General features: G+C 45.4%; 1 protein-coding gene across 2 annotated transcripts; it reads left to right on the plus strand.

Moving 5' to 3' along the window:
* The first annotated feature begins 3,341 nt into the window (after window positions 1-3,341).
* Window positions 3,342-14,392, plus strand: LOC133389197 (3 beta-hydroxysteroid dehydrogenase/Delta 5-->4-isomerase-like). Of its 2 annotated transcripts, none has more exons than XM_061636413.1 (4): window positions 3,342-3,428; window positions 3,666-3,871; window positions 6,880-7,044; window positions 11,585-14,392. In XM_061636413.1, the coding sequence occupies exons 2-4, from the start codon at window positions 3,718-3,720 to the stop codon at window positions 12,397-12,399; spliced, it is 1,134 nt and encodes a 377-aa protein (XP_061492397.1). In that variant the 5' UTR covers window positions 3,342-3,428; window positions 3,666-3,717; the 3' UTR covers window positions 12,400-14,392. The 2 variants fall into 2 exon arrangements, with proteins under 2 accessions (XP_061492397.1, XP_061492387.1); XM_061636403.1 differs by having other exon boundaries at window positions 3,347-3,432.
* The last annotated feature ends 4,171 nt before the right edge of the window (window positions 14,393-18,563 follow it).

Here is an 18,563-nt window from a genome sequence, read left to right on the forward strand (position 1 = left end):
CTTTTCTCATCTCTGATCTCATTCTCCTCTCTCACAGGATCCCCTATTTCTTTAAGCTCCTGCGTCATTTTGCTCAGTTCAATTTTCAGCTCCTTACTGCCCTGTCGCAGGGTTTGTTTCGTTATCTCAATCTCATCCATTATTTTCTGAAACATAGTTACTTCCAGATTCTCAGCCACTTTCTTGATTGCCATTTTTAAAACCACGAAAACAAAGCAAAACAAAAATAAAGAAGAACCACTTCTTATTTCAGCAACAATTGGGTTAATATTCCAGGCTTGATGACATCACAGTATAAACAGAGCAACCTGCCTTATCTCTCTATGTTCAAGAATGCAAAACAAATTTAGTTCCCAGCATCAAAACAGTTAGTGGCATCGTGAAGAAGCAGATTCGTCAAAATAAAATAGACCAAAAAGAGAATAGTCCCAGACAATATAATATTCCTCGGAGTAGAAATCAGGAATAGAAATCCCTCTTCTGTTTATTATCTTTAGAATGCACTTCCAGGACAGCTTTTTGCGACAGAAACAGAGATAAGCTGTTAATTTCGTGAATAACATAAAAGAGTTATATCTCACCCAGAAGTTGTCCAAAGCCGATCAATCTGACAAATCTCCTTTTGCTGTAACAATTTAAACCAAGTAAAAAAAAAATAATAGAAAGAAGGGTGCTTGCCTGTTAGTCCGTTCTCTCTTTAAAGAAAAGATAAACGTATCGCTTAAGCAGATAGAGCTTGTTAGAAAGTCCGTCCGGCATTGTTGGCTGGACCTTATCTCATAAATTAATGAAATCCAGTCCTCCCAACAAAAACAGGCTTTTGAGGTTGATCTCTACGTTTCTCCCTGCCCGGGAGAAATTTCATCAGTCAAAAAAAAAAATGTTCTGACTGATTTATATCTGAATAAGCTTCTTTTGAGGCGGGAGCCCGTCCCAAAAGCAGGCACAAGCGAAGTCACCCTTCCCAGAAGTCCGCTATCTTCATTTCTATGATTCTACACCTTATTGAAGGGAAACTTCCTACTGGTGTGGAACTCATATATCAAACAGATGGAAAGCTTTTAATCTCAGTAGGCTGAAAGCAAAAAGTAAGGTAATGTCAACCTCTGTCATAGAACTTCAATATGCTGATGATAATATAGTCTCCACACATTCAAAGAAAGATCTTCAAACTATCCTAAATGTCTTTGCAGAAGCATAGGAAAGCTTGGGCTCTCACTTAATATTAAAAAAACCAAAATGCTTCATCAACAGGTGCGAACTAGTCCCTCTGTAGCACCATCAATCCAGCTTAATGGTGTGATGCTGGAGAACGTTGATCACTCCCCCTATCTTGGCAGCCATCTCTCTGTAAAAGCTGACATTGATGCTGAAATTCAACATTGCCTGAGCTCTGTGAGTGCCACATTCTCCCGAATGAAGCGTAGAGTGTTTGAGGATCAGGATATTCACAGGGAGACCAAAATGCTTATTTACAAAGCCATTGTACTACCAACCCTACTGTACGTCTGTGAAACATGGACCATTTATAAACGCCACTCCCAACTTCTTAAAAGATTCCACCAACGCTGCCTCCAGAAAATTCTGCAAATTACTTGGGAAGACAGACGGACTAATGTTAGCATTTTGGAAGAAGCAAAGACTCCCAGTGTAGAAACAATGACCCTTCAACATCAACTTCGCTGGACTGACCATGTTGTTCGAATGCCTGATCACCGTCTTCCAAAGCAGCTACTTTACTCCCAACTTAAGGATGGAAAAAGGAATATGAGTGGACAGCAAAAGAGATTTAAAGATGTTCTTAAAGCAAATCTAAAAAAATATAACATGAACATCGAGAACTGGGAAGTCTTGGCCCAAGAACGTCCCAAATGGAGGTTGGCTATTATCAAAGGTGCTATGGACTTCAAAGAAGCACAAATACAGGGCAAACGGGACAAATGAGCTAAGCGGAAGGCACGTCAAACAAATCCTCATTGCGACCAACTTCCATCTGGAAATCTATGTCCTCACTGTGGGAGGCTGTGTGGATCCAGAATTGGCCTCCACAGTCACTTACGGACCCACCATTAAAGACCTTATCTTGGAAGACAATCTTACTTGGCCATGAGTGATCGCCAATGAATGAAGATGCATTTAAAGGGAGATTAGACGAATTCATCGAAGAAAAGTCTATCAAGAACTGCATGTCATGATGCTTACATGCAGCCTCTCTATTTGGAGGTAGAATGCCACTGAATACCAGTTGCTGGGATGATGCAGCAACAGTGAGGGAGGGCGATGATCTCCTTCCTACTCTGATTGTGGGCTTCCCAAGGGCATCAGGTTGGTGGGGTGGACAAGATGGACCTCTGGCCTGATCCTGCCGGGCTCTCTTTTGTTCTTCTGTTCACAGTATGAGAATGCCAAGGAAAACTCCCCAGCTCTCTTTGCTCTGACAATTTCTTGACTATCCCTGAGTACTCACAGATCAAGGGGTGTTATTTAAAACAAAGGGGGTGTTTATACAATCTGCAGAACTGAAGTGATAAAACTTTTCCTGCATTGTGTGATTTTAAGCTACAGCAGCTATGAGTGGGGTGCAGGGATGCATATGTAAATGTTCTGTGGTTGTTGTTTTTTAAACTATATACCTAGGGGAAAGCATATCAGGTAGAAAGCTAGGATGAACTTTTCTCCTGGACATGCTAGTTAAATTAGTGGATTGTTGTTTGTTTTAAAAGAGAGGACATTCAAGCATGCCGTCCTGGAACCTGAAGTGTTACAGCTCAGGAAAGGCTTCACTGTTTGATTCTGCTGCAGATTGCATGAACTGGCTCTGACTTTACTTTAAAAGAGAAACAGCTTTGCTTTTCTATTGAGCCAAATGATGAAGTGAGAATCGCTATCTGTTCTCAGGAGTGCAAAAACTGGTTCCGGAAGACCAGAAGCAACTCTGCACAGGATACAACTGTTTTTCCCAGAGCTTGGCAAATTTACTTTTTTGAACTACAACTCCCATCAGCCCAATCCAGTGGCCATGCTGGCTGGGGCTGATGGGAGTTGTGGTTCAAAAAAGTAACTTTTCCAAGCTCTTGTTTTTCCATGGGTTCAACTCGCTATCAGATAATGTCCTGGTCAAATGTATGTGTGGGGGGGAGGGGTGTCTTTCAAAAACAGACACAAGCGATAGCAGTTATACATGCTTTTGAAAATCTCTTCTTTCAAGGATCTTATCCAAATGGACAGAGGAAGATATATGAGCACTGTGTGCACAAACACAGGGTGGGACTTCACAAGTGGGCTGCCCAATCCGAGGGAGATGAGGAGGAGAGAGAGAAAAGATAAAAGGAGCTCCAGATAGGGAGGCAATAGTAAGGAAATGTCAACAGTCCTCGGCTGCCAACTCCATCCTGAGGAACCTAAACAAGGGCCAGTGGCAGAACTTTGTAGGTATCAGCCATCATTACTGTCTTAACGGCCAGGGATTGGGGTTATTCTGTGCTTAAGTTCAAAGTATGTTGATAGTTGTGCAATGGGGTGGGGGTGGGAGGGAGAGCATTGGGTATCCTTGACTAACAAGACCCTCACTTGGCCAAACTGTGTCTGCTGAAACAAATCACCCCGCAAGCCCATCATCCCTGATCAGTTTCTGTTGTTTTCTCCCCCCCCTCTCCTTTTTTCAGAAGGAAGAGCTGCCCTTGCAAAGCACTCCTTCTGCTTCCCAGCACCGCCACCATGTCTTTGGCTGGAGTGAAGTGCCTGGTGACAGGAGCTGGTGGGTTTCTTGGTCAAAGGATCGTGTGCCAGTTGCTGGAGGAAGAAGAGGGTCTGGCCGAGATCCGAGCCACAGACAAAGCCATCAGCTCCGAGGCACTCAGGCGTTTTGGAAGTAAGAGGACAGTCTCTGTGCTTGTTTTCTGAAAGGAGACAGCAATCCGGACCCTAGAGAAAATGTATTAGGATCCAAAATGCAGGGATTTCTCATCAGGGATATCCCCATTCTCAGGACAATGACCTCATTCTTTCTGAGGATGAGGTAAACCTGGGGTGAGGGCTGAACTATTTCAGATGGCAGGTGGGAGCTCATATGATGAGGCACGTAGAAAACTGGCACTTTAAGAGAAAAGGTATGGTAGAACTCTTCACCCTGACATGCCAGTTTTCTATGTGCAGGGAATGTGTTTGGGTCAGAGGAGAATTCTACCATCACCAAGCAAGGTGCGACAGAACCCCCTCCAGTTGGGGAAGACATGGTTCCTTGAAAGGCTTTCAGCTGACTGATGTTTCTTCTCTAGCTTAGATTTGGGTTTGTCACATGGCTGTTTTGGACTTGTGAAATTTGGTTCTTTTACGTTCATATTTTGATTGTGTGGTGTGGTTTAATTTGGGGATCGTTGTCTATTTTATATTGTTCTGCTACTGATTAGTTAGCTGCCTTGGGTTTCCTTGGAAAATTAGGTGGGATAGATTTTTTAAAAAATAAAGGAGCAATAAATTCAACAATTAATTAAATAAGTAAAAGTTATTCTACCCACCTGCCATCTGAAGTGGTACAGCCTAGGTTTGGGTTTACCACTTCAGTGAAGTCCATGCCAGAAGTCATGCAGGAAATCCATGGTGAGCACTCCCAATGTTTTAATTATAACTTAAAAGCTGCCATGTATGGTGTTTGTGTGCGTGTGTACAAATTGGAGCAAGGCACTAGCTCTAGGGGAGGGGTATTTCTCTTTTCCTCCACATATAATTTTCCTAACCTAAATCAAATCTCTCCCTCCCTCCCCAAACTTTTTATCTTGTGCAAGCCTCAGGGGTGCAGAGGAGGGGGCGACTTAGGAAGGCCGATGCGAAAGGAGAATTGGGGAGGGGCATCTGTTCTGTGGAACGGGAATACTTTGAAGTAGGGTAGGGATTGTTTCTTAGCAAATGTGGCTCCTCCCTTTCTCCCTGCAGACTGCCATTAGCCTCTTCAGAAGTCTAGCTCAAATGTTCAGTGAATGTGTGAGTAGGGAGATAGGCCACCCATCACCACCATGTCCCTGTGTTACTATGAACAAGTGAAAAGGGCTCCTTACAACTGTAATCGCTCCACTGCATGTAGGGGCCCTTTTTACATGTTCAGCTGAATATGGAGATGCCATGGAAGTGTGGCCAGCGTGTGTGCTGATGTCATGAGTGTTGCTAGCAGCGAATACCTGTGGCCCTACACTCACAGTGCCTAGTTTTAGGCCTCCCCAATTTAAAATTTCATCACTTTTTTCATCTTCGTCCCAGGGGAGAGATTTGTTCTGAACAAGAACATTCTCAGCTCCTGTCGCCTTCTCCCCACCCCCCACCCCATCATTTCAAAAGCTGCTCCGCCACCTTTTTGATTTTAAGAGCCAGCCATCTGGTTCCATCCCGGCTCAAGTAGAGCCTGTCCCTTTTGTACAGGCCCAGTTTGTCCCAGAATGTTTCCTGGTGCCTAACAAATCCAGACACCTCTCCCCAACGCCATCCACGCATTGAGACTACAAAGCTGAGCCTGGCTGGCTGGCCCTGTGCATGGAACTAGCAGCATTTCAGGGAAGGCTACCTTGGAGGTCCTGGCTCCAAGGAAATGCTGCCGTGCAACCTTTCCACTTCCAGGACCTCACAACTACATGAGGGAGTTGTAGTTCAGCAACATCTGGACGGTCAAAGGTTCCACATACTTAAGCTAGAGGGACCAGCGGTCTGAAGCAATAGAATGCAGCTTCCTACGTTCCTATGGGGGCTGACTGAAACGTTGCATTACCGCAAAATCCTTGGGATTCTCACAAGGGGGTGTTTGTCATGCAAAAGAAGAGATTTTCAGGAAAAGATTCATGTGTCGTCTCCAGGAATGCAACAGAGAAGAGGGATCCTTCTGATGGCTGCTTGCCTGGTTTATCCTTTCGCCTCCCCCCAGTGTCCAGTAGATGGCGCTAAAACATCATAGACCCCTTTTTTGGACACATTGTCCTCTTCAATACTCTCTTTTCAGCTCGAGCTATGTCCAAATGGTCTCTCGGAATCCTCCACCCTGTTTGTGGGCAGAGGGATTCAGCTTTTACTGAATTTCTCCAGGGAGAGAAGGAATTCTGCTACTGTTTCTTGGGAGTGTGGCTCACCCTCAGCAGTGAGAGCTGCACAGCGTCTCACTTTTTTTCCTGCCTACACACCAAAGGATGACAACAGTAACTGTGCTGGCCACCTGGCCACCATTATGCCTCCTCCATGATATCCAGGACATTGTGGAAGAGAAATGACAGCCACCACAAAAAATGGTGGTGAGCATTTGGAAAAAATCTGCAAAATGGCCCTCTTTTACAAAGAAGCGGGGTGGGGGTTGAGGGGGGTAAAAACCCGGGGCAATTTGCCCTGAAAAATTTCACCTCAGGTCCCAGAGTGATCCCTCAGACCAGGGGTGGGGAATCTTGGCCTGTAGGCCTAATTCGGTACGGGGCAGGTAAAGACATGTCTGGGCCAAAGGAGGTTTGCAGGGTTATCAATTGATCAATGGCACCTGAAAAGTCCTGTGCGCAGTGCTTTGCAAGTGTAGCTATCGGCTGACTGTCTGGGCTTGCAAATCCCTGCACACAGGACTGTGCAAGCGCTAGTGATCAACTATGGGCAGTTAAATCCTCCACCAAGGTTTGATAATATGTATAACACACTTTAAAATTGCAGAGAGATGGGTCACAATTCAGTTCAGATTTAGAAAAAGGCTTCAATCTACTGTAGTCACTGGATGTAACCTGGTGCCGTCTAATATACAGTCATTTAAAAAAATCTGTCATTTTATTTTGGCTGCTCCTTAATGTAGATTACCTTCAATGGATTCTCCTGCTCTTTGATAAACTGTTAAGAGGCAAATCTATCTGATGTCATTTTCCCCAGAACAGAAGACTAAAACTCTCTTGACAACTATGCAAGGGGATATCCGGGATGCGGCATTTCTCCACAAAGCCGTCCAAGGTGTCTCGCTTGTCATCCACACGGCTTGCATCATTGACACCTTGGGACACGTAGACAGACAGACACTCTGGGATGTCAACGTAAGAGGTAAAGGTGGTTTGTGCTGAAGCAAATCCAGAAGAGACATACTTGGAAAGGGACGTTTGCAACCCGCTTAAATTACCTCTAGACACTAAGAAGGTAATTTCTCCCCAAAACACCCCATGCCAACCCCCCCCCCCAAAAATTGGGTAGGATTTTTCCTCACAAGCATCCAATGCTCCAAATTAGAGATGGAACATCAGGTGAGATGGGAAACTGCTGGGGCTCAATCCTAGACTCTGGAGAGTATCAATAAAGAAGAAAGGGATTTTGGTGCCTATATCTTCCCTTCTCCTCTGAATAACCACAGCCTGGCAGGAAGGTGGTTTCTGCAGCTCCAGCAGTAACCTCAGGGGAAGGGTGATCTGGTGTTACAAGCAATACATGTAAAATATTCTGATCTCAGCCTTTGCCCCGAGTCCTCCTGCTTCCCAGGCCTACTTCACCCACCTGCTTGTGTGTCACAGTGACACCACAGAGCTTCTGCTGCCTCCGTTTCCATGGCCCTGGTAGGGATTACCCCCCTCCCTTCCCCAACCTGTCCAAGACTAGGGCTGCGAGCACACTAGTTGCCTACAGCATGCAGCAGAAACCCATTGGCTCCCTATTTAACATCACCCTCAGAGCAGCCTGTCCTTTAACTCTTCAGCTGCTGCATAAGCTTCACGGCATGCTCACCACATGGCACTCTCCCCTTCTTGCTGCAGCACATCTGCCCATCCTCATGTTCAGCATAGACACGGCGTGTCATGACGACAGCACAGGGAAGGGAATGTCCCACCAGATGCTGCTGCCCAAAAAGGCATTGCACGCTATGTGCCCCCCCGCATAGCTGCCCTGCTATGCCTACTGGTGGGCCCACCCTGACCTCTTGGCATAGTCACGGCTTTCAGATTTCCAAACACAGTAAATGTCATGATTTTTGTACACATGCCATCTCCCGGCTGCAGAAGCAGCTCTGGGCAATGGCAAAATAATTTGGATCAACAATATCCGCTAGGCAGTGGACAAGGTACGTGGTGAAATAAGTGACCCAATGTAGAAGAGAGAAGCGGGGCCTTTGAACAGCTGTGTAGAAACTCATGCCGCTTGTTGTGGAGGAGTGAGAACCTGCTACAGTTCCTCCTCTACACAACTACATCTCAGGCCCTGCTGTCCCCTCCTTGGCATCTGGTAACCCTGACCCCAAATAACTGTTCGTTTGTAACAGCTCATGTTCTGTCTTTTCCATTATGCCATGGTTAAGGGAAGTTTGCCTTGAACCTTAGATTTTGCCTTAATGCAGAGGGTTGGACTCGATTCTGAAGGCCCCGCAGCTGTCATTATAAATTATGATAGCAAAGAGTCTTGCGGTACTTTAAAGACAAACACATTTATTATGGCACAAGCTTTCATGCACTACAATCCACAAAAGATTGTGCCATTGTAAATGTGTTCGTCTTTAAGGTGCCACACAATTCTTTGGTTAATCTTCCCCATGCTGTGACTCCCCTGCCAAAAGTCTCCCCATTGACTTCAGTGGTGGCTGTTTTCAGGCCTAATTGCAGAAGGGGGAATTGTAGTGGCAGGCAGAGGCAGCTGGACAGCCATCTGTCAGGAATGCTTTGATTTGGATTCCTGCATTGAGCAGGGGGTTGGACTTGATGGCCTTATAGCCCCCTTCCAACTCTACTATTCTATGATTCTATGTAGTGGAGATTGTAGCTGGGGGGGGGGGAGGATTAATCCTCTCTTCCCTGTGCACTTGATTTCCACAAAGATTACGTGCAGAAATGGCAATTAGGTTTTTTGTTTAAAAAGCTCCAGTGCTTTTTTTCATGCCTAATTGCTGGGAGAGGGATGTGTGTGAAATAAAGTGTTATATTTGTGTGTGTGCATTGCATGTGAGAATGGATATGATGTGGTGCTGTGTCTAGATGTGTATGAACGTGTGTGAGTGGCTGTATGTGGGAGAGCGAGTGGGGTGGAGCTACCTGCCCAATTTTTTGCATTGGCCCTGCTTGATCTCCAGTTAGCCGGAAGGAATATGGCCCTTGGGATGTCCAAGATGGGATGTGTGGGGAAAGCCTGAAGGCAGGTCGACTTCTGTGTAGTCTGAAATTAACCTCTAAGCAGCTTATCCAGCTCCTCAGGGGTGGGTAGGTGGGATATTTTAATTATTTGGCTGAAGAGTGGGTAAGCATGCTGTAGGTAAATAAATAATAAATATTATTATTAAAATAACAAGAATCCTTATCAGTTTAAGCCATTAAAACATTGAGAGTTCAAAGGCATTTGTATCCAAATCCTGAGCCATTTTTTTCCAAGTGGAGTGGAAATCCATTTTTACATTTACCAGATCTGTAAGTCAACTGAAAAAGCCACATGGGCCAGAATATATTTGAATTAAAACCTGTTCTCTTCCATTAACTGCACCTCATTATCATTCAGACTTATTGGAGACTAGGGCTGCAATCCTATCCGCTTTCCTCTGGTAGTAAGCTCCACTGAACCAGCAAAGCACTGTACAGAGCTTTGCAAGACCTGCTGTTCACCTGATCATTGCCACTTGCGATGCTCAGTGCACAATCTTGTTCTGCAAAGTGGCTATGATCTGCAGTTCATCAGCTCTTGTGAAGCTCCATGCATCTGGCTTCACAAACTCCAACAGTCAGGTGAATGTCAGGTCTTGTGGAGCGCTATACCTTGGGCTTCACAAGACATAACTCAGCTGATTATCTGCATTTTGTGGCTTGTGTCTTTGCCTGCATGGTTTGATTTGAAACCAGGTGGGCAACAAAGGGTCACATGGTGAGGTCAGATGATTGACCGGTGGGTGGTCTTCCATGTGCTAAAACACAGATAAAAAGATGCTTGCAGCTGACTTCAAGGTCAGTTACAGAAAGTCATGGAAAAGATCATCCACGAGGGCCACATTACACATCGTGTGTAGAGCACCGTTGCACTCAGAATCAGCCTGGGTCCCAGCTGTCCGTTGTGAGAATAGGATGGTGGGCAAGATGCGCTTTTTTGGCCTGAACCAGTAGGGTTCTTCTTACGTTCATTGCATGGTTTTACCACTGTGCACGTTTTTTCTTTTAGAAATAGCCAGCACAGAGGGCCTGATCCAGATAAGGACCCAGGCATGGGGGCTTTGTCCTTGCTGTGGTCATGCTCAGCATTGGGGTCCCCTAATGCCTTCAGTCTGCATTGTCAGGGGAACACTATTTCACTCCAGTGATGAAGCATGCTGAAAACACTCGCCTGGCTGTGTTTCCCACACCCGCACATAGAGACAACTCCCATTCACATGTTAAAGCATATATATATATATATTTGATGTCACAGAAATGGGGAGGCCCACTGACTCTGTAAGGCGTGAAAGAGAAAACACACTTCATTCTCCGCCACCAAAGAGCATCTTAAAGCAACATGGTAAAATAATATAATCGCAACAGCGGAGCAGTGTTAAAACCGCTAACCATTCAAACTAAATCAGAGCCATGAACCATCCCTCAAAGAAAAATGTCCAATATGAAAATAAACCAGTATGAAATTAAGCAAATTGAGCTTTTCCCCACTACCATGTAGGCCTGTGTCTAGGAAAGCGGCATCTGCTATGTTTTTCCACGTAAGGCTGCTGTTAAAATGAAATAAATAAATAAAAAGATGGCAACCATTAGATGAACACATGAGGGATGTGAAGAGGTCATGAATAGTCAGAAAATGGAAGGGAAGAGGGAGGAGAAGTTGAACGTAGTCTAGTTTTCAAAAAGTTGAAAGCAATAGGAGACATTGCTCATCCAACTGTCAGCTTTAGTAAACAGGTTTTGCAGGATTTTGCAGTGCTTATAAAACCTCTAACATCTGTTTGACCGCATTCAACAGTGGGACAAAAGGAATGAAACACGACAGCAACTGGTACCTCTGACCTCTTCTAGTTTTTGTTGTTGTTGTAGAAACTATCATCTCTGTTCAGCCTTTGGAAAGGCAAGAGCAAAATGGTCCAGGAACAGCTCAAGGAAGGGAGTTAAGTAGGAGAAACTGTTCAGTGAACAGCGAGTCCCAGACTTTAGGAGCAGCATAGCGGATGGAAGGCACCAAGACAGCAGTGGAAAAAGAGAAGTCTAGTTTACACATTCCAGGGCAACAACCTTGTAGGTCCTGGCACTAAGCTCCGGTGAGTCCTAGCTCAAATTAAGCCTCAAGTGAAGCCTTCCAGCAATACTGCATAGTAAAGAGACCCACTTTGATAGGTAAGCTGGGGAACAGCTGCAGTGGTTTCAGCTTAAAAGTGGATGCCCCCCTCAAAGGAAGCATCTACCACCTCAGTTTCATTCAGGCAGTTAGTATCTTTGTAATCGCAAGGCAACGTGAGTTGGTGGATGTTGGTCACCACTGTGTGTGTGTGTCTGTGTGTGTGTCTGTGTGTGTGTGAGTGAGTGAGAGAGAGAGAGAGAGAGAGAGAGAGAGAGAGAGAGAGAGAGAGAGAGAGAGAGGCGATGCTCTTTGTGTTTTCCACCTCTTGAGCCAGCCTTGGTAGCTAACGTGCTTCTTTTTTGTGAAGGTACCCAGCTGCTCCTGGAAGCCTGCCTCCGCAATGATGTCCAGTATTTTGTCTACACCAGCAGCCTTGAAGTGACAGGTCCAAACAGCAGAGGCGACCCCATCTTTAATGGAGACGAAGACACAGTGTACCAGAGAACCAAAACGTTTCCTTATGCTGAAACTAAGAAAGAGGCAGAGAAATCTGTGCTGGAACTGGATAGCCAACCATTGCAAGATGGCAGCCGTTTTGTGACCTGTGCTTTGAGATCCATGTTTATCTTTGGAGAAGAAAGTCCTTTCCTTCTGCTCCATCTTGATGAAACCATCCAAAACGATAATGTCTTCTACAGAATGTCCAGGAAGGAAGCTCTTGTAAATCCTGTCTATGTGGGAAACATTGCTTGGGGTCATATTCAAGTGGCTAAAGCCATGAGGGATCCAGAAAAGGTCCAGCACATTCGAGGAAAATTCTATTACATATCAGATGATACTCCCCATTTAAGCTATGCAGACTTCACTTATGAGCTGATCAAGGAGCTGGGCTATGGCATCGCCCCCAAGCTACCAATGCCCCTGACCATGCTCTATTACTATGCTCTGTTGCTGGAGATTGTGAGCTTCTTGCTCCAGCCTTTTGTCAGATACATCCCCACCCTCAACCGTCCCCTTCTGACCTTGCTCAATACCCCGTTTACCTTTTCTTACAGGAAAGCTCAAAGGGATTTTGGCTACGCCCCTCGCTACTCATGGAAAGAAGCCAAGCAGCTCACAGGTCAGTGGATTGCCAAAATAGATCCACTGAGAAGAGCCTACCTGAAAAACAAGGCTCTCTAAAGGTGGCCTCCATGGGCAGGATGAAGAGGCGGCAGGAGCCAAAGCAAGGAGGGCGGGGACAGAAGGGGTCAACAGAGCACCCAAAGTGTGAAATATCTGAATAAAAGATAACAAGCCTTTTATTTGCTGCGGATATTACATTAGTAATCTGATAAGCTTTCAGGCCTACCTCCCTGGTTCTTGCACCAGCTCTCATGGGCCATCATCTACTCCTATTATTTAAAACAGTAGTAATTTGTGACAATATTTATTCCCCTGAAGGAATGAATAGAAAAGCTGGCCACTACAGTTATGTTGAATCTTTTGGAGCCCGTGGCTTTATATTCACAGCAGGGCTCAGTTCCCCACAGCAACTCCCACCTATAAGGAAGGTGTCTTGGCAGCACATGTACAACTATGATTTGGCTGCACATGCCTCTTTGATTAAAAACGTTTTTTTTGTTAGGGCATTCCCCAAATGTTGATACCTGTTTTCAGCTGTCTTCTGTACTGTTATTAAAGTATTTTATTTATGCAAAACCACCAACAACCATACAAGTTAACATCCATTAGCAAACCCTTCTGTACCTGCAACCCACGGGCCAATCTTGGCTCACCAGGTGGCTCAATTTGGCCCATGAGGCCATTTACACACCCGCACCCACCTGTCATTCAGCTGACGTCACTTGTGATGTTAGCTAACGGGCAGCAGGGTGGAGTTCAATTCTGCCTTGGCTGAGCAAACAGGCACTAGCAGCCAAAACAAGAGCTGGTCCCCCACTTGTCAGCTGACAAGCGGCGCTTAAATCCTGCTGTTTGGCTGTGTACACGTCTTCCCTACTGGGAACAGTCATGTGCCGCCAAAGCTCTGGGTTTTTGCAGGCATTTCCTGCAGGAGTGAAGTGATGAGGGGAGAAATATGCCTTTTGGAAACATCAGCAGAGTATGGCAGAAGTCCTGCCGGCTGCCTATGCTTGCAAACCATACCTTTCTTTCTCTGCTGTCCATCAACTGACAGGGAGGCGAGAAAGAAAGGTGTCTAGTCCCAGCCTATGCTTGCAAAAGGTGTTTCGGCAAACATCTGCAAAGTTGAAGCTGCTTCTGTCTCAGCTATGCTCTTTGAAGCTTCAAACGGGGGACAGATATGCACAGGCTTTAAATGCAGCTTTTCAGAGATGTAAACAAGCAGCATAAAGCTTCAAAGAGCATCCTTGAGCAATGCTCGGAGATTTAAAGGAGTATCAAGGCTGTTTTAAAACCCTTTGCAAGCAACAAAGAGCTTTCAATCAGCCTTCCCCTTCTTGCTGTACTTTGAAGTCCCAATGGGCTTCAAAGCACAGCAGCATCTGATGTCACCATGACATCAGATGACTGGCAGATGGGCAGCCCCACACACTTGGCAGATTTGGCCCACCAGGGGTCTGGGAGAGAATGATCAGCACAACCATCCAGAAAAGATTCCCCACCCGTTTTATAACATTCCTAAGTTTTATCATCATAGTTCCACTGTGTTGATGTTTTAAGCCATTGATGTAACCTGCTTTTGGATTTTTAAAATAAAAAGCAGTTTAGAAATTATTTTAAATTAAAAATTAATAGATAAATATTAATTTTCCCCAAACACAGTCTAGAAATATAGATTGTTGTGCTTAAGGCATGAGACAGATCTGGGTAACAGCCAGTCTTAATGGTTTAATAAAAGAGGATCAGTCAGTCATCCCAGAATCCTAGGTGTTACACACAGGATACCTGCAACCTCCTAACAAAGATTAATTCATCTACAGTCTCCATCTTCAGACTGAGTTTAAATGCAGACTTCAAGGTTTCCAAGATTCAGTTGTTTTTTACTTTTGTCCACATCCCACCAACTCCTGCTTTGCATAACATCCCACCTGTTGACTCGTGCATCGTGTAACATCTGTGGGCTTCGGAGGGGTTTTTTCCTTTTTTTGTAATGGACCAACATGGCTGCCCTTCTTTTTATGTGCCATATAATCCGGTAAGCTTGTTTTTTAAAATTTGTTTGAGTAAATATTACAACTGACATCACTGATTGCTTTTACTGTCCAGCCCCTAGATCAAGGCTGGGGGACCTGTGGTCTTCCATATATTGTTGAATTAACCCTCACCAGCCTCAGCCAGCATGGCCAATGGTCAGAGGTGATGGCAGTTAATAGTCTAAGTCCAATAATATCTGGAGAGCATCACACTAACCACCCATGCCCCAGACTTTAAAGACAACAGCTTACACTCTAGAATTTCCCTTTTTAGGTGTCAGACTACTTCTGCTGACCTCTGAACTATTAGGCTCCTGGGTCTAACTACATAATATTTGTCGGAGAGTCGCGATGACTGGGAACAGAGAGTTCTGAGCGAGCTTATATGTGTGTTTGAATCTTTGCTAAAGATTATGCCTTCCCTGCAAATTAGTCAGACAGAGACTTTAAGCTTTAAAATAAGAAATAACTACTTTATTCTAGAAGTACATACTTGATAGGAAAGAGTCCCATATTAGCTAAATTGGAGATGTAAACACTGAGCCCTCATGCTTGGAAGAGAGGGAGAGACAAAGGAATATGTCTGCTCTCCCTCACAAGAGAAAGAAGAAAAAGGAAGGAGGGAAGGAGATGTGATCAACATCCTTTGCATATCAGGGCTCATCCAGACGACTGCAAAATGTGTGACATGCCCGCTATGTGTGTTCATTATTTTTCGGTCGTCCAAATGACGTCTCGCGCTGTTATGCATTTTTGCGGGTTAAATCCGCTCCTTGCAATACCGGCAAAAATGCGATTTGCTGTTTAAAATCGGGAATCATCCACTGTGCCTTCAAGAGTTAGGATGCAATACCGAGGACTTTACAGCTGATGGGCGGTTCTTGGGTGTTTCCCCTTGCCCCTTCTCCTCACTCCAGCCAATCACGTATCTGCACTTTTGCGCATGTGCGAGAATAAGCCCGGAAAAATTGAACCAATCATCGCAATGGTGGGGTGTGTGGGGGAGTCTGCAACTACTGTGCAGATGCATTTTATTTTTGCCAGCCTGCAAACTGGGCGGCCGCTCTGGGTGAGATCTGCAATGCACAGCAAGCCAGAAAGGGGAGGTGGTCGGTTTCAGCCTGCCTCCAAAAGCCTTGTCAATTTCATTCTACTGGCTGGGGTTTCTGCTTCAAATCAGAAAAGCAATAATTCCTTTAAGTGTAATATCACAAATGCAAACAAGAAAAGGGCTTCTGGTGGGTTTCAAGCCTGCTCTGGAAAGCTTTGTCAATTTCATTCTGGGTGGGAAGGCAGGCCTGAAACTGACCAGCAGCCTTTCCTTCCAAGGCCAGAACTCCTTTACAGCCATATTGTGCTTCGGTGCAAAGGGGGAGAGGAGCATATGTAATTTTTTTGCTGACCAATTGGTTGATAGGGGGAGGTTTTAGAGGCGGAGCTTGGAAAAAGCAAAAAGAATGTAGGGGTCTTACCGCTGCATGTGCGGGTGCAAAAAAGCATTTTTTTTAATTGGGAAAGAGCGAACTAAAAGGCAAAGTGATGACTATCAGATGACAAACCGAATATGGAAACTGTGGATTATCCCGCTACGTTTGGATAAGCCCTCAGTCTAGCAGGAAGGGACAGCAGGAGATCAAAGGACAGGTATAGCCTAGCAACCAAGAGGTCTCTCTAGCTACCCTTTTTAACCCCATGCAGCCTCCACCCACAAGTTGGAGTTGAACCACATATATTCCAACAATATTTTTGTAAGCTGTTGCACATCAAGGCATGGTGGCAGCAGGACAGGAGGCAAGCGAGGTGAAGGAAGGAGGGAGGCAAGGATGGGAGATGAGTGAGCTTGGAGGGAGAGCACAGGGCAGGGGTCAAGCACCAGGGTGGGCAGCAAGAACATCACCGGAGGGCAGTAAGCTCCTCCAAATGGGTTGGTGGTGGCAAGTGTCTGGGGGGGGTTGGGGGGGTTGCCTGGTGGGGTGGGAGGCAATTTTGAGAGTTGCCTATGTGTGTGTTTAGGAGTGCCTGGGGGAGGGGAGGGGAGCCCCTGGCTCTGTGTGTGTGTGCACTTGGGAGGGGGGGCAGGAGTCTATGTTTTTGGGAGTCCCTGGGGCAGATGGCGCACAAAGCATGCAGGGGTGAAGCCCCTAGTACGTATATCTAATTTAACAGGATAGCCTGTGCCACAAGTGTTGTACATGTGCTTTTAATGTGACTGAGGGCCATTTGATAGAATCAGCATGATCAAGTGGCAATGATTTTTGTGTAGTGTAACCCAACAAGGTGCAAAAAGGGGCAATGGGATGAGTCAATGCTTGAATGTTCCTCTCAGTAAGGGGTCAGGATTGCAGTTCAAGATTGATAAGGAGATAGTCAGGAAATACCTAGTTAACCTAAATGAGTTCAAATCTCCAGGGCCTGATGAACTGCATCCTAGAGTACTGAAGGAACTTGCTGATGTACTCTTGGAACCTCTTGACATCATCTTTGAGAAATCCTGGAGAACGGGATAGGTGCCGGAGGATTGGAGACGGGCAAACGTCGTCCCGCTCTTTAAAAAGGGTAAAAAAGAAGATCCGGGGAATTACAGGCCGGTCAGTCTGACTTCAACACCGGGAAAGATATTAGAACAGATAATAAGAGTCCATTGGCAACTATCTAGATGACAATGCTGTGATTAGTAGGAGCCAGCATGGGTTTGTCAACAAAAAATCCTGTTAAACTAATCTCATCTCTTTTTTTGATCGGGTCACTAGTTTAGTAGATGGTGGAAATGCTGTAGATGTCATCTATCTAGATTTCAGCAAAGCGTTTGACGAAGTCCCCCACGACCTTTTGATTAGCAAACTGGTCAAATGCGGACTAGATGGAAATACTGTCAGGTGGATTCACAACTGGTTGGAAAACCGTACTCAAAGAGTGGTCGTCGGTGGCTCTGCTTCGGACTGGAAGGAGGTTTCGAGTGGAGTGCCACAGGGTTCTGTCCTGGGGCTGATACTCTTCAACATTTCTATCAATGACTTAGATGACGGGGTGGAGGGAAGCCTTATGAAGTTTGCGGATGATACGAAACTGGGAGGGATAGCTAACACAATGGAAGACAGCAATAAATCCAAAGGGACCTGGATAGACTAGAAAATTGGGCTGAAATTAATAAAATGAAATTCAGTAAAGACAAATGCAAGATTCTGCATTTGGGCCACAAAAACAAAATGCACGGGGACAGGATGGGAAATACCCAGCTTAGCAGTAGTGCGTGTGAGAAGGACCTTGGAATTGTAGTGGATCGCAAGTTGAACATGACCCAGCAGTGTGATGCTGCAGCAAAAAAGGCAAACGCGGTTTTGGGATGCATAAACAGAGCTATAGTTTCCAGGTCGAAGGAAGTAATAGTCCCACTATATTCTGCATTAGTCAGGCCTCATCTGGAATACTGCGTTCAGTTCTGGGCGCCTCATTTTAAGAAAGATATAGACAAGTTAGAGCGGGTTCAGAAGAGGGTGACGAGGATGATAGCCGGTATGGAGAACAAGTCTTATGAGGAAAGGTTGAAGGAACTGGGCATGTTCAGTCTGGTGAAGAGAAGGCTGAGGGGTGACATGATTGCACTCTTTAAGTACCTGAAGGGCTATCACATAGAGGAGGGTACAGATTTGTTCTCTGCTGCCCCAGAGGGTAGGACTAGGTCTAATGGTTTTAAGTTGCAGGAGCGTAGATTCAGATTGGACATTAGAAGGAACTTCTTGACTGTAAGGGCAGTTCGGCAATGGAACCGACTGCCTAGAGAGGTGGTGGGATCCCCTTCGCTGGATGTCTTCAAGCAGAGGCTGGACAGTTATCTGCGGGAGATGCTCTAGCTGTGGATTTCCTGCTGTGAGTAGGGGGTTGGACTCGATGGCCTACAAGGCCCCTTCCAACTCGAAGATTCTATGATTCTATTCTATGATTCCATCCAAAGAAAAAAGGGGGACTCACATTCATAAAGTGTATGGCAAAAAGAAGGGTCTCACCTGGTTGTTTTCTCAAGATACTATTTTCCTATGTGGAAGGAGCAGAAGTAGTATGGTCCAGAAACTTTTTACCATTTGATCCTGGTGCCGATTGTATAAACCGGGCTGCAGGTGATGCTTTAAGTTAGATTGCTGCATTGATCAGGGGGCTGAACTCAATGGCCATATAATCCCTTCCAACTCT

Source organism: Rhineura floridana, chromosome 1 (genome assembly GCF_030035675.1).
Source record: "Rhineura floridana isolate rRhiFlo1 chromosome 1, rRhiFlo1.hap2, whole genome shotgun sequence".
In the NCBI taxonomy this organism is placed as follows: Eukaryota; Metazoa; Chordata; class Lepidosauria; order Squamata; family Rhineuridae; genus Rhineura; species Rhineura floridana.